This window comes from Mytilus californianus, unplaced genomic scaffold, assembly GCF_021869535.1.
Source record: "Mytilus californianus isolate M0D057914Y unplaced genomic scaffold, xbMytCali1.0.p SCAF_3, whole genome shotgun sequence".
Lineage (NCBI taxonomy): Eukaryota > Metazoa > Mollusca > Bivalvia > Mytilida > Mytilidae > Mytilus > Mytilus californianus.
This window is the reverse complement of record NW_026262679.1, coordinates 63,645,649-63,660,760: the sequence shown is the minus strand read 5'-3', so window position 1 is coordinate 63,660,760 and position 15,112 is coordinate 63,645,649. Positions and strand designations below refer to the sequence as shown.

General features: G+C 32.9%; 1 protein-coding gene across 3 annotated transcripts in view; it reads left to right on the top strand.

The window, feature by feature from the left end:
- Positions 1-326: 326 nt before the first annotated feature.
- Positions 327-15,112, top strand: part of LOC127733159 (serine/threonine-protein phosphatase 6 regulatory ankyrin repeat subunit B-like) — a 298,437-nt gene continuing 283,651 nt past the window's right edge. Inside the window, exons 1-6 of one of the 3 annotated variants that reach the window (XR_007996807.1) lie at positions 327-426; positions 2,846-3,080; positions 3,934-4,048; positions 5,344-5,470; positions 5,970-8,874; positions 9,028-10,602. Coding sequence is in view for 1 of the 3 variants with exons in the window: in XM_052242501.1 (XP_052098461.1) it covers positions 2,847-3,080; positions 3,934-4,048; positions 5,344-5,470; positions 5,970-6,468 (975 nt within the window). In the remaining 2 variants the exon portion in view is untranslated. Of the gene's footprint in view, positions 427-2,845; positions 3,081-3,933; positions 4,049-5,343; positions 5,471-5,969; positions 10,603-15,112 lie in introns of those variants that run through there. The other 2 variants (XR_007996808.1, XM_052242501.1) reach the window with 2 other exon arrangements.

Genomic DNA, 15,112 nt, shown 5'->3' with positions numbered 1-15,112 from the left:
AAGGTTTGAAAATGAAACATACAAGGTTTTGAAATAGAAAATGTGTATATGTTAGGAATGCAGTGGAACTGGGACTAATCATCAATGAATACATTAATTTAGTCCCAGACTGTAACAAGCACGCCAACCTTTAAGGTGTGTGGCGAAATTGGGCGATCATGATCATTAAACACCTGGCATTCAAAGTATGACCATGAATTAGGGGTTGGCTGCTTATATGATGTCTCTGGTTCTATATGGACTAGGGGAAGTAACAAAGGAAAGGAATACAAAAACGGAATATATTTCGTATCCATTCCGACGTATTAATAAAATACTGGTGTCGACATCTGGTGACAATTTAATAATGAGCAAAATGTTTGTCAATAGTTGACAGAAGGATCTACACCCTTTTATTTATATTATTAATTGAATTCGCCCGTTCAGGTATTTATTGCATACGCCCTTCTTTACCTTTGTATCTTCGGGCTAGATGCTGACAATGACAGGTGCTGCACATTTTTAATAGACATCGCATTATGACGTCGTTTTTTGCCATATTTTGCCTTTTCTAAATCGTCTGAAATTATGGTCGTGTTTTAAGGAAACGCTTACCCATAGTAATGAGGGAACGAATAATGAATTTGTCAGTTTTTCGGGAAAACGTGTAGCTGAAAATTAAAGAGATCTAGGTATGATCATGATGATAATTTGTGCATGTTAGTCTTGCATTAACAATAACATACCTGTTCATTACGGTATCTTTATCAAATAAAACACCGATGGTTATACAGTGTAATCTTTTTCTTCAATGGGTATCCAATGTAACATTACCAGGGAGTGACAACATACATCAAAGGATGTCACAGTTGGCATTGTGACATCAAAGATGTTCAGCTGCTGTATAATTTTCTGGCCAACGAAATGCAACCAGATTAAAAAAAGCAGCAGCAAGAGGGTTTAAGGCAAACAGTTTCTTCTCTTTGATTTGAAAATTAATTCTGTGTGCACTTATGAAATTTTAATTCTCCCTACAACTGAAAATTCTAGAATGCTCAATGTCATAAATATTCATATTTGTTGCTTACAAATGTTGATGCAAACACATATACATCCAATTGTGTATGAATGTTGTCTTGTCTGTAAATTTCACCCTTCCAGATCGTTTTGTTTTTCGTTTAATCATAACTTACTATTAAACAACAAATCAAGGCTTCATCACAATACAAAGGTTTTATTGTGATTAGAATTGTCCCCCTTTTCCCAGTTTAACAGGAAAATTCAAATCTACAAGATTTCAAACGATTTGTAAAAAAACCCAAATAAATTACTGATATAATGATATTGTTCTATTTCCGAATATAGAGCTACAGTACAAGTTAGGACATATTATGAAAAATGTCTGACTCAGACAAGTCAGAAATGAATAGTCCGACAAGATTATGGAACACAATGCAATGTATTAATCTCAGCTGCAAGATGAGAAAAGAAGATTTGTAGTAGATGTGAATCGACTGTAAGACAATTTAATAGGCATAATATTGTTCTACTGGTTGAATGCAAGAATGCTTTCTAAAAATCAAGTTCACTTGTTGCATGCTCACACTGGCATCTAGTCACAATTTTCTGTATTAAATATGATAAACAATGATAAAATATGGTTAGCAAAGTTAGTCACCTGCTTTTTAATATGGTTGTTAGTTTCCCCAAAATTTATTCATCTGCTAGTCTAAAGATGGTTAGTTCAGTGAGTGTGATAATAAAAAATTTAAGAGTTCCAACGATATAAGCTTCTAACATACAGATTAGCTTGAGTCCGCCTCTATCAGCATGCATGGTACAATATTCTTAATATTTCACGCAGTTATACATGTTGTAGAGAGTTATGCAAAGTTTTATTTCCTCCTCAAAATATTTTGAGTAGGAGTTTGGGAACAACTTGGCTTTCCCACTGCTTTAGAAAAGGGTAGGGTAATTTTTTAAACAGAGTGCAACTGATAATGAAATCCGTCAAAATGGCACTTATTAAATTTTGATTGCAACCAAAAAGTAGATAACAGTACTGATCATATATTACCACAGGATGCTTACCAGTTAGGGCAGAGTGATAAACAAACAAGTCAAATACATATATTTACTGGGAGCCATGTCTTTCCAAAATCTCATCCAGTAAAAAATAAACGACATTGTGGTGTTCCTATAAAGCTGGAATTTTCAGACAAATTTGAAATTCTGTAAAGTCCTGCAAATATGACCATTTTGGAAACTATATAAAAATAAGGAGGTACATGTATGGTATGATTGCCAATGAAACAACTATCAACCAGGGACTGTTCAGGACAAGGATGTAAACAGCTGAAGGGCACAGTGAGGCCTTCAACAATGAACAAATTTATACCATATAGTAATCTACAATTAATGTACATGTACAATGTATGATAGGCCCCAATATGACAAAATGACAAACAAGTAAAAAGAGAAAACCAATAGCCTGAGGTTTGCTAAAAAACAAAGGAAAAACAAGTAAGGCAGACAACAAATTGCAATAAACATGAATTACAGGCTCCAGACTTGGGACAGGCACATAAAGTATGTGGCAGTGTTCAACATATTTGTTCAGGTAAGATATGGTTGGGAATTGTGTTATTTTCATGACCAGCAGGTAAAAATGTGGTGGGTTAAATAAGAAGGTCTGTCAGGTAACCATGATAACCAAAAACACAGCATATTCATTGCTTGCAGCCTATGATGTACATGTTGTGTATTTTATGCATGTGTCATTATTTGAGTGTGAATAGACATTGGTGCCAAATGTTATGACTTAATTTTCTGTTAATTATACTGACTAATTACTTGTTTTTCAAAGCATGGGCAATTCAAAATCCACAAAATGTGCAGAGACAGTTTCTCTTGGGATGCCTCAGAAGGAAAGGGATCTCCATCTGGCTGTGATGGCTAATGATAAAGAGGGAGTAAAATTATGTGTTACACATGGAGCTGATCTGAACTATCCCTGGAGTAATCCTGATGTACCTAGTGTTAAAGATAGTACAACACCTCTGTTGGCAGCTGTTTCTCTAAACCATGTAGAAATTACTGAGGTATGTATCAAATTCAAGATTGTTCAATTCATACAAAGATCTTTAAGATATAACTTGTAAAAATTCCATTTGTTTTATCACGTTTGTAGTCACTGTTGACTAACAGACGTACTTGTGGTCACTTTTACTTTGAATAGAACAAGGTGAGTTGCTTTATACTATACTTTTCTTCTGATATATTTTGTAAAATATAAACATGTTCATTGTTATACTGTCATTGCCTTAACAGATCTAACGAAATAACGATCATTTTCATTTTGTGGCATTCTGCGTAAAAATTGAATATTCTATATTTTTGTCAAACATGGCTCCCACTTAAGTTGTTTGAACATTATCTTGGTAAAGTTTAGGTGAACTGGTTCCCTTCTAGATTTTCAAGTACATTAATGCCCTTCAGTATAAACCAGTATAGCATTAAGCTTTACATTAAGTGAAACAATTTTCAAACAAAAATTTATATGGTACAATTAATTTGATAGATTTTGGCAGGAATAGTCTTACAGTTGTCCCTGTTTGAAATTATTTGTGATAAACATATTGGACATCCAATTAAAACTCCCAACTCTGTATGTTGGTTTACTATAAAGCATGATTCTTAAATATCTAAATAAAAAAGTTCTTGTCTTGAATAGGACATGACTGTCTTCAGAAGAGAAAATGCATATGTGATAGAAATTACAATTTATATATGCCTTGCTAATACATTCTGTTAATATTTCAGCTGAAGCATAGTTCAACTTGTTATTTTAAACTTAGAACAATGGATTTGTCAGACAGTGTATGATATTTTACTTCTCTCTGGGTTTTGAGGCACTTGTATTCACATGTGTTGTCTAAATTTGCTTTATTTCAGATTTTGATAAGAGCAGGGGCAAAGATAAATTTGACTGATAGAAATGACTGCACACCTCTGTATAAAGCTGCTTTCCATGGGAGACCTGTCCTGCTAGATATTTTGTTAAAAGCTGGTAAATTGAATATATTTTTGAAAATAACAGTTATGAACAAGTTTTTTTTTAGTATTGAAAAAATTTTAAATCACAAAAATTTTCTACATTTGTATTTTCCCTGTCAGTCAAAATAATTAAAGCCTGAAGAATTTATCAGAATTTTGTTTGATTTTAAGATTTTTTTTTACATTATTCACCAGTAACTGCTACAGATGTTTAGCTTCATCATCATATATCACATATCTACAAATCATAAATAATCATCATACATGTGTATATCATGTTATGAGAGAGATCATATGATTATTTCCATGCACACATCATATTTTTCTGGAAATCACCTTCATTAGGTACTCTCATAACCAAATGTTTGGAGAGTCGAAAACTTTAATGTTGGAGGGCGCAAAACCAAAAGGTCCTAACCAGAACAGCCCAAACCTTTTCAGGTCAACATTGCCTGAGGTAGTTACAACCTTAGCTTTACCATAATTGCATAATTTTAGGAATTTGAATTTTAGAGACAAAATGTGTAATAAGAATCATGCATATACTGAAGCACTGGGTACTTGATCAATGGTATCTTTGGGGACAAATAGTCCCCCACACAATGGCACTGACCCAGTGGTAGTGATATAAAGGGTGATATGATTTCTGTGCACACAGCACATGTTTATGAAGTAACCTTCATCAGGTGCAGTTCAGACAAAAAGTTTGAAAAGCCAAAAGTATAAAATGATGGGGAGCAGCATGAAAACCAAAAAGGTATAAATAGAATAGGGAAAACCGTCAAACATCAACTTTGCATGAAGGAGTTGCAATCTTATAAAATAATATTTTAACAAAGAATTTCCTGACAAAATGTATCATAATCAGATGAGGCCTTTTCTAGAAGTTTGTTGTAAGCAAGCATAGTTCATAGTATTTAAAAAATATATATTACATTAACAAATTATAAACAATAAACATTGAAACAATCATTGGCGCAGTCAAAAATATTCCATGGATATTTAAATTAAACAATCTCGATACATGATATTAAAGAAAAATTCTGATTTTTATTTCCAGCCCAAGATAGTAAGACAAGGGGACATTGTGTTTTCCGATCTATGTGTTCGTCTCTTATCTGGGCTTAAAGTTTTGGTTTACCATAAAGATATTGTCCCATCAACTTGAAACTTGCTACACATGAACTTTGTAAATAATATGACCCATATTTTGGGGTGCATCAAATCTGATAGTGCAAGCAGGTTATGGTGTCCTATTGACACATTTTCTTGTTTTGATTTATTATCAAAGTATGATTTGGATTTCAGGTGCCGACATTAACAAATGTGACAAAGCTGGACAGACTCCATTGTATATATGTGTACAGAATGCAATTGTACATTCCAGTTATAGAGCTGTAGAAAGACTTCTCAGTGGTGGGGCATCATTACAGTTGTAAGTCCTAGTTTCTGATTGCATGTTGTCTTCTTTAACCCTTGACCTCTTCAGAAAGACGTGATTGATAGATCTCTTTTTACCTTAAGGTCTTGTAGCAAATATTACATGCATATTTAGGATGAAAACATATGTAACAATGAGTCAGTTAGATAGGCTAGATGTAAAATTAGTTGATGAGATGAAGGTGTACTGCTGCTTGAAAAAGGTGGTATGTGTGGTACAAATGTATGGTAAGTACTTTTTCCATCAAAAAAGATCATCTACAGGTCAAAAGAAGAGTTAATGCAAGGGTTTTTTCAAAGGAAATTTTTGAAAAAATGCAATGATGCCGATATAAAAAAATCAATAGAAAAGATATCTTTATTTCTTGATTTTTTATCTTGTGACTATTTGTTTCATGAGTAATAATGCAAGAATATTGAGAAGTAAACAGCAATTCCAACAAAAAACCATATATGTATAACTTCTTTTGATGATATGTAGTTGTATTTTGCAGGTCTGACAATGCTGGTAAATCTCCATTGCATGTAGCAGCCCACTGGAAACTGAAAGATATGATTAAAATTCTTCTCAGAGCAGAAAACGATGTTAATAAACTTGATAACAAGGGTCGTACCCCTCTGTATGTATGTGTCAGCTCGCTCAGTACTGGTCTATACAAGGAAGATTTGAAATACCAAGTTCCATGTATCAAGGTCCTGTATTCTGCTGGGTGTGATATGTTGAACTTGACAGACTGGATCAAATGGAAGGGGCCCGGCATTCCAGAGGAACTGATGGCTGATGATCCAGCATTCCTGGAATGGTACAAAAGTAATATGAACTCGCCACATAGTCTGGCTAATCTTAGTCGTCTAGTCATACAAAAGAGACTTTACCAGCACCGAAAAAGAAATATTGTTCAACTGGTTCCAAAATTACCAGTTCCTTGTAAAGTGAAGACTTATTTGAGCCGAGCTATGTTTCATCTTCCCACTCCCACCACATCTATCTAGCCTACAACATATAACAATGTTTGAAAACATTGTCAGGCCAGTGGTCAAATCCATTTTTTGCACACATAATGCATAAGAAAAGAAAGTTTATGTTGTAAATTCTCAGTATGAAATGGCAAGGATTAGCAGTGGCCAGAAGAAAATAGACCTTTCGACATCAGATTCGATTAGATATCCTTTCATTTTAACTATTTTGATGTGTAAACTTAGTGTTACAGGCAGTTATTTTAGTGCAAAGGTTCTTTTTATGGAAAACCCATGATGGAAAATAAAAAAGCAGTTTCGTTATCATGATTAATATTAAATCAAACTAATTTCTTTAAGGTTTCTTATTGTAAGATTTATGTAAGGATATCGACGAAATATTATCCAGTTCTCAGATAAAATGGCATAAGGGAAAAAATTTCACTGGCTGTGATTTAATGGTGATTGGAATTTAACATAAAATTGTGTGTATTTAAATTTTCAAATTCTAAAATGAGAACCAAATGTTGATGTAATGCTGGCTCTCATTCTTTGTTGTAAAAACATATATCTCAAAACCATTATGAAAACTTTTATCATGTGCAGGAGGTTTTTTTGCAAAAAATACTAATCAAGAGAAGCTAAAATTTCTGGTGAAGGAAATTTTTACGTAAATCCCCCTCCTGAACATAATTTATCTGTTTAATTACACTGAATATCAATAGCAATGGTTCAGTTAAACATTCTTAAAACTTAATTCCATTATTCTTTCGCTATCAACATTTTCAAGACATTAGCAAAACAGTCCCATTTAAAAAAGCTCACAAATGTTCAAGAGTCTCAATGAAGGTTAAAAAAGGCATATATTGATATGGCAAAATCCACCTAAGAGAGGGGGTTAAACATGTAAAAGGCATATCCTATGAACAAAAATTAATAAGATGATAAAAAATTACATGAAAAATGCACTAGCTATCAACCAATCAAAATCTAGGATGCTGAATGAATTTCAGTTTGGCCTTAGAAATAAACAAAAGAGAAATGATATATTTTACATCAAAGCTGTTGTATTCTCTAGAATTAACTAATGTTGCAATGTTAAAAATCAGACTATAGGATCTTTTGTGATTTTGTAGACCAGAAATAAATTATAATGTAAAATTGAAAAGAGGCTGGTCCTCTTTTGCTCTAGATCTCTCTCTTTTGCCAAAAAATTTTTATTGACAAAATTCTGATAAAAAACTCAATGTCAACTTGCATAAACATAGTTTTTGTTGACAGTTTCTTAAATAATTTTGGAAGATTTAAAAGCTTTGATGTAGAATGCATCATGCAGATTTACTTGCAGCCTTTTTCTAAAAATAGATAGATTCAACTCTAACGCAGTAAGATATATAAATTGCTATGGACATTTTAAAACATAGATTTTTTCATTGCCCATTTTTTTTCTTCAAGTCGATGAGTTTATTTTTAGTCACTGAATCAACTACCTTGTATGGATACATTCTATTAAGCTGATTTTTGGGTTTTTTTTTAAAGTGCTTAGGGCTATTCCAGGAAAAAAATTATTCCATCAGAGATTAAACCCTGGGGAAAATACAACAGAAATTTTACACTTGTGTACTTCTTCCAAAAGAAAAGGTGTATTGATTAATGACTGTTTCAATTTCATGGCTGAAAAATTACTGTAAATTCAGAAATTATTGTGTGACAAAAATGCGAAATTTATTATTGCGATTTCAGGATAATCTGCATACAGATATATACATCAGATATCAGAGTGCAAGTTCTTATTATTGCGATTCTCACCCAGTCACATTTTTCGCAATAATAAAAACCTCCCAATAATTTCTGAATTTACAGTACCTCAAAGTAGTGAAAGCAAGAAACTTTTTCTGGTTCATACTATTTATGGAACATTGTTTAGGCTGAAATCAAAATTTTTTTTTCATTTGGCATTGTTAATGACCTGATATATAAAATTTTTATTTCCCTGTAATTTAAATATTGTGAAATTTAATATCCCAGGACTGAATTCATCGGATTTTGAGCAGTGAGTAGCTATAATGTTTAGCCTCAAAGAGTTAAAAATGATTCGTAAATATTAACTACATGTATTATATTGTTTGATTTTAAAAGTGACGATTTTTGCATTTTTATACGACCGCAAAAAAATTTTTGTGGTCAAATATTGGTATGACGTTGGCCTCGTCGTCGTCGTCCGAAGACACATTAGTTTTCGCACTCTAACTTGAGTTTAAGTGAATGGATCTCAATGAAATTTTACCATAAGGTTCAATACCACAAAAGAAAGGTGGGGATTGATTTTGGGGGTTATGGTACCAACAGTTAAGGAATTAGGGGCCAAAAATAAGCATTTTTGTAACTTCCAGACATAACTTGTGTGTAAGTGTATGGATCTCTCTGACATTGTACCACAAGGTTCCATATCACAAAGGGAATGCTGGGATTGATTTTGGGGGTAATTGCCTCCAAATTTTGGGAATTAGGGGCAAAAAACAAGCATTTTTCTAGTTTCATGACAATAACTTGTGTGTAAGTCTATTATGGATCTCTCTGACATTGTATCACAAGGTTCCATATCACAAAGGGAATGCTGGGATTGATTTTGGGGGTAATTGCCTTCAAATTTTAGGAATTAGGGGCCAAAAAGAGACAAAAAACAAGCATTTTTCTAGTTTCATGACAATAACTTGTGTATAAGTGTATGGATCTTTATGAAATTGTACTACAAGGTTCCATATCACAAAGGGAAAGCTGGAACTGAGTTTGGGTGTAATTGCCCCAAAAGTTTAGGAATAAGGGGCCAAAAATAAGCATTTTTCTAGTTTCCAGACAATAACTTGTGTTCAAGTGTATGGATCTCTCTGAAATTGTACTGCAAGGTACCATACCACAAAGGGAAGGCTTGGAATGATTTTGGGGGTAATTCCCTCAAAATTTTAGTAATTAGGGGCCATAAAAGGGCAAAAAAACAAGCATTTTTCTAGTTTCAGGACAATAACTTGTGTGTAAGTGTATGGATTTTTATGAAATTGTACTGCAAGGTTCCATATCACAAAGGGAAAGCTGGGTTTGAGTTTGGGGGTAATTGCCCTAAACGTCTAGGAATTTGGGGCCAAAAAGGGGCCAAAAAACAAGCATTTTTCTAGTTTCCAGACAATAACTTGTGTTCAAGTGTATGGATCTCTCTGAAATTGTACTGCAAGGTACCATACCACAAAGGGAAGGCTGGGATTGAGTTTGGGGGTGATGAATCATAAGGGGGTTCAAAAAATTTTGGGGGGGATTTTTTTTTCTTTTTTTTTCTTTAAAATTTTCCATTTTAAATTGGTTATTTCTGATTTATATATAAAAGCAAATAATAATGATATGGTGTGAATAGGTAGATTAAAAATTTTTAAGTTCTTAGACCACTTTCATTCTGTGTCAGAAACCTATGCTGTGTCAAATATTTAATTACAATCCAAATTCAGTGCTGTATCAAGCTTGAATGTTGTGTCCATACTTGCCCCAACTGTTCAGGGTTCGACCTCTGCGGTCGTATCAAGCTGTGCCCCAGCGGAGCATTTTATTTTATCAAGATATTCATTATTGTGGGGGAAATATTTGCATTTAAATTTTACATGCTAATTATATAGATGTGTACTTTGTATATAAAGTTTGGATTGTTCCTAAATCTTCAAAGTGAGTTGACTATCATCCATAGAGAATCTCATTAAATTTATTCCCTTCCATTTTTATACAACTGCAAAAAATTTTGCGGTTGCATATTGGTATCAAGTCCTAGTCGTCGTCGTCCGAAGACATTTGGTTTCAGGACAATAACTTTAGTAAATGTAAATAGAAATCTATGAAATTTAAACACAAGGTTTATAACCACTAAAGGAAGGTTGGGTTTGATTTTGGGGTTAAAGTCCTAACAGATTAGGAATTGGGGGCCAAAAAGGGGCCCAAATAAGCATTTTTCTAGTTTCCAGACAATAACTTGTGGAACGGTGTATGGATCTCTCTGAAATTATACCACAAGTTTCCATACCACAAAGGGATGGTTAGGATTGGCTTTGGGGGGTTTTGGCTCAAACCATTTAGGAATTAGGGGCAAAAAAGTGAGAAAAAACAAGGATGTCCTGGTTAATGGACAATTACTTAACCCTTTCCTCCATAATGACGCCTTTTGACGCCACCCCCTTTACTCCATAATGACGCCTTTTGACGCCTCTGTATAGTACCTCAGTTGAAACACTTTGACTACGAAATGTCTGTATCAGACTTAATAAAATTTGTATCCAATATAAAACGGATATTCATAAGAATATCTGACTTGAATTGCATTGATGAAATATTTGTTTTCGCAATGCATTAATACTTTAAACGTGCCGATTTTTTTTATAAATAGCCGTCGCCATTTTTTCGAGGTTCTTGTTGACAACCAAGTTTCAGAACACTGACATTGTCACGTTAACTACATTTATTGTTGGTTATTAATACCAACTGGTTATAAAATACCTAATAATCAATGTTTACGATACAGTTTGCGTAAAAAATTATTTTCCGTAAGAAAAACTTTATTTTGAAACTCCGATCGAGTGTTCACTGCCGCTTTTCTCGCTTTGGATTCGTACATTATTGCAACAAAAGCATTTTATTTTTAAACTTACGTTGAAATATCAGAAATTTAATGAACAACGCGGAGATATGCAGTCGAGTCCATACAATTCTTTTCTGACCCATTGAGTGAACAAATATAGCAACTTGTAAAATGTAAACATGTGTTTGGGGAATCCCATTATACGACTTCCGGCGAGTCATTAAGTGGGCGGGAACATACAAATTTTAATGACCACAAAAAAATCATTCAACGTACAATCTTTCAATGTTTTTGCTTATAGAAAGTGACATTTAAGTTTCAATCATAATTATTATAAGTTCTTCAATTAAATTAACGAGAATAGCGAATTATGCAACAATATTCAGTATCCGTAAGTTGTGATTATAAGCCCCGCCCACCAATAGAATTTACCGTTTTTACAGTGATGTTTACACAAACAAAAGATGATGAATATTTTTTCCGCGATGTTTATTTCAACAATCATGAAGGCATATGGTTCCGTGAACCACTTTGTTTTAGTAGTAACAATTTGACTAACAAATTACAGAGCCTTAAATTTGCGGTTCACTTCCCATTTATAAAATATGTCAGACTAAAAGAACAGACATACGTGCATTTTTCTCTTCACGATTTTCGCCGTATTTCGGGTTTCAGAGAATCAAAATGCGAGATAGAAGTAAAAATGTAGTTACTCGTTTGATTAAAAGCTACCTTAAATTTAAGCAACCAACTGATCAGCACATTTTATTATTAATGTTTAGTAGAGGAACAAGAGGGATATTAAATAATATTAGTATCCTAAACTTTGATGAAAAAACATGTCATGTTCATACATTGTATGTTGCAAATTTTTTTCAAGTTGATTTTTGAGGAACTTGTTTTCTACTTCCACTGGCTGTTACTGACTAATATTTTGTTAGTCTGGGAGAAAACAAAATACCTATTGATAGTTATAATTAATTGGCTTTAAACTAGCTTTCAGTAACTGTGTACTCTTAGATCAATACTCACTCACTCACATGTTTTGTTTTTTTAATTTTTTTTATATGTACTTCTTGCCAATCTAATGAGTCAAGTCAGCCATTAAAGAGCAGGAGTTTGGATGGATGCTTAGCACTCCTATCGATTCAAGCCATTCAAAGCAGACTTTTACATTTTATTCCTTTTTTTATGCCCCTGCCATAGCGGTGGGAGCATTAAGTTTTAAACTTGTCCGTCTATATGTATGTACGTACGTACGTACATCCCAAAATTGGTTTCCGTTCTCTAACTTGAGTTTGCCTCAACCAAATGTTATGAAACTTATACACAATGCTTATTACCACAAAACACAGATCAAATTTGAATTTGGGTAGTGTCACTTTAACCATTATTGAGTTATGCTATACACAATATTCATTACCACAAAACTAAGATCAAGTACAAATTTTTTGTTTCCGTTTTCTAACTTTATGTTGCCTCAACAAAATGTAATGAAACTTATACACAATGCTTATTACTACATGATACAGATTAAGTACGAAATTTGGTGGCGACACTTTTACCATTCTAGTGTTATGTCCCTTTATTATCATAAAAATTGCTGAATTTTTTAGTTTGTCTCAACCAAATGTTATAAAACTTATACACAACCGTTCTAGAGTTATGCGTGTTTACAAATAGAAAAATTGCTGAATTTTAGTTTCTGTTCTCCACTTAAGTTAGCCTCAACCAAATTTTATGAGACTTACACACAATGCTTATTACCACAAAACTCAGATCAAGTTCAAGTTTGGGTAGCGTCACTTTTACCGTTCTTCAGTTATGTCTCTTTATAACTATATGATATGCAAGCGGGGGCATCATCTGTGTCCACATGCGGGAATTTCTCGCTGCATTGAAGACCTGTTGGTAACCTTCTGCTGTTGTCTGTTCTATGGTCGGATTGTTGTCTCTTTGACACATTCCCCATTTCCATTCTTAATTTTACTATCCACATTTATTGTCTATTTGAATCACTGCCCAAGTTTGTGTTGCTCAGTCTTAAGTTTTCTATATTGTGTTTTGTATACTGTTGTTTGTCTTTTTTCTTTTTCGTTGTTTACCATTGTGTTGTCAGTTTATTTCGACTTATGCGTTTGAAAGTCCCTTTTGCCTCTCTTTGGGGAGTAATGTGCGCTCATAATCATAATTAACACAACCACATTATGTATGTTTCTGTCCAAAGTCAGAAGCCTATTATTCCGTGGTTGTTGTTGGTTGCTGTCTATCATCTTTTTGTTTACCCTTTTAGCATAAATCAGGCCGTTGGTTTTCTAGTGTGGATTGCTTCACATTTTGTCATAACATGCATAACACATAAACTATGAATGGTCATTGTCTTACATCCACATCATTTGGACTGTTGAAAAGTTGTCACATTGGCAATCTTACCACATTTCCTTATTTCATTATTGTATGCAAAACAGTCTACAGAAAGGTCTTTAGAAGACTAGCATTGAGAAGAGGTAAACAAATAAGGATTTATAAGGACCTCCTTCTGAATATGCATGAAATATTTGCCACTGGACGTGAAACAAGGAAGGGGTTAGCTGAATTCTTTCAAGTTAATGTATTGTTATTTCTGGAGGGGAAGGGGTTTGCCTTTATAGGAAAAAACCTAAATTGAAATAATGTTTTTTTTTATAAATTCAAATTGTGATGAAACGCACAGCAGGATATCAACATAGGAAAAAGTTTAATACCCTTCTAGATTTCAGGATTGATGTTACATTTTCGAGAGGACTTTACAAAGAGAAACAGGCATATGCATAATCAGCATGTAACACCATTAACAATAACAGTGTCAGTGTTCCATTGAACACAACTAAAACCAGATGCAAAATGGTGTACAAAAATGTAATAAAAAGAAACTATACCACATGCTATTATTTTCATATTGCCTTTTCAAACTGTGATATTTATCACTACTAGTATACAAAAAGGTCTTTGTTAAACAACTTCACAAACATCATAGATTTTCTTTTAGAAACAAGATATCTGATAACTAATAATGCATTTTCTAATTTGTTGGCCTAAGCACCTACTTTTTAGTCTGATTCTTGGGCCTTATTTGGATGCTAGGAGCACACATATGATAAATCTTTTTCAAGTGCAATGTTGTGATAAAAAGTTTCCATTTGTTATCATCCAAAATATCTAACTGTCAACTGTTCATTTTTTACTTATTATACAGGATTTCAGTTGGTTGCTATGAACAGAAACTGTTGCTAGGGAAAAATAATGTACAATATTATTTTCCATAATATATTCCAATATATGAGTCATCTTGATTAACCTGTAAAAACCTTATTTTTAAATATTTTCACCATTTTTTTTTAAATTCAAAATTTAATCACAATTTTTTTTTGGTTGTTACGGAAATACTTCTGTTGCTATGAGGAAAAAAATAGACAATTTTTAAAGAAAATAAAGTTTCCATTCAGATTATTTATGTACATTCAATTCTCTCATTGTTACTTAGAAACAAATTGACATTACAAGATTTAACCCAAAATTTAACCATTTTAATTTTATATTTGGATAAATCTCATTATCTGTTACCATGGCAACAATATTAAAAAATTTTTTTTTAGTAAATTTTGAAGATCTGACTTAAATGTATAACTGACAAAAAATTTCAAATGTCTAACTGGTCTATTAGAGGTACAGTTAATATTTCATTAAAGTAAGCATATTTTCAGCATTTTAATGAAAAATGCTATGCAAATCAAGTATGTAAAATAAAAATTTCCATGGAGGAAAGGGTTAAGTACAAATTACAGTGTAGGGGAGGTAATTCAATGTTGTGTTTGAATTACCTCCCTTACACTGCTTTTAAATTATGTATACAAAAATGTTGTATTGTCTTGAGGTGATTAGCTGTCAATATTTTGATAATTTTAAAAATGCTGATTAATGTAAATTAATTTTAGCCATGATTATGTAAGTCATTTTCTATTTTAAGACTTTTATGATGTATTAAAAAGGTTAATCATGGTTGCAAACTCCATTGGAAATTTGAATTGA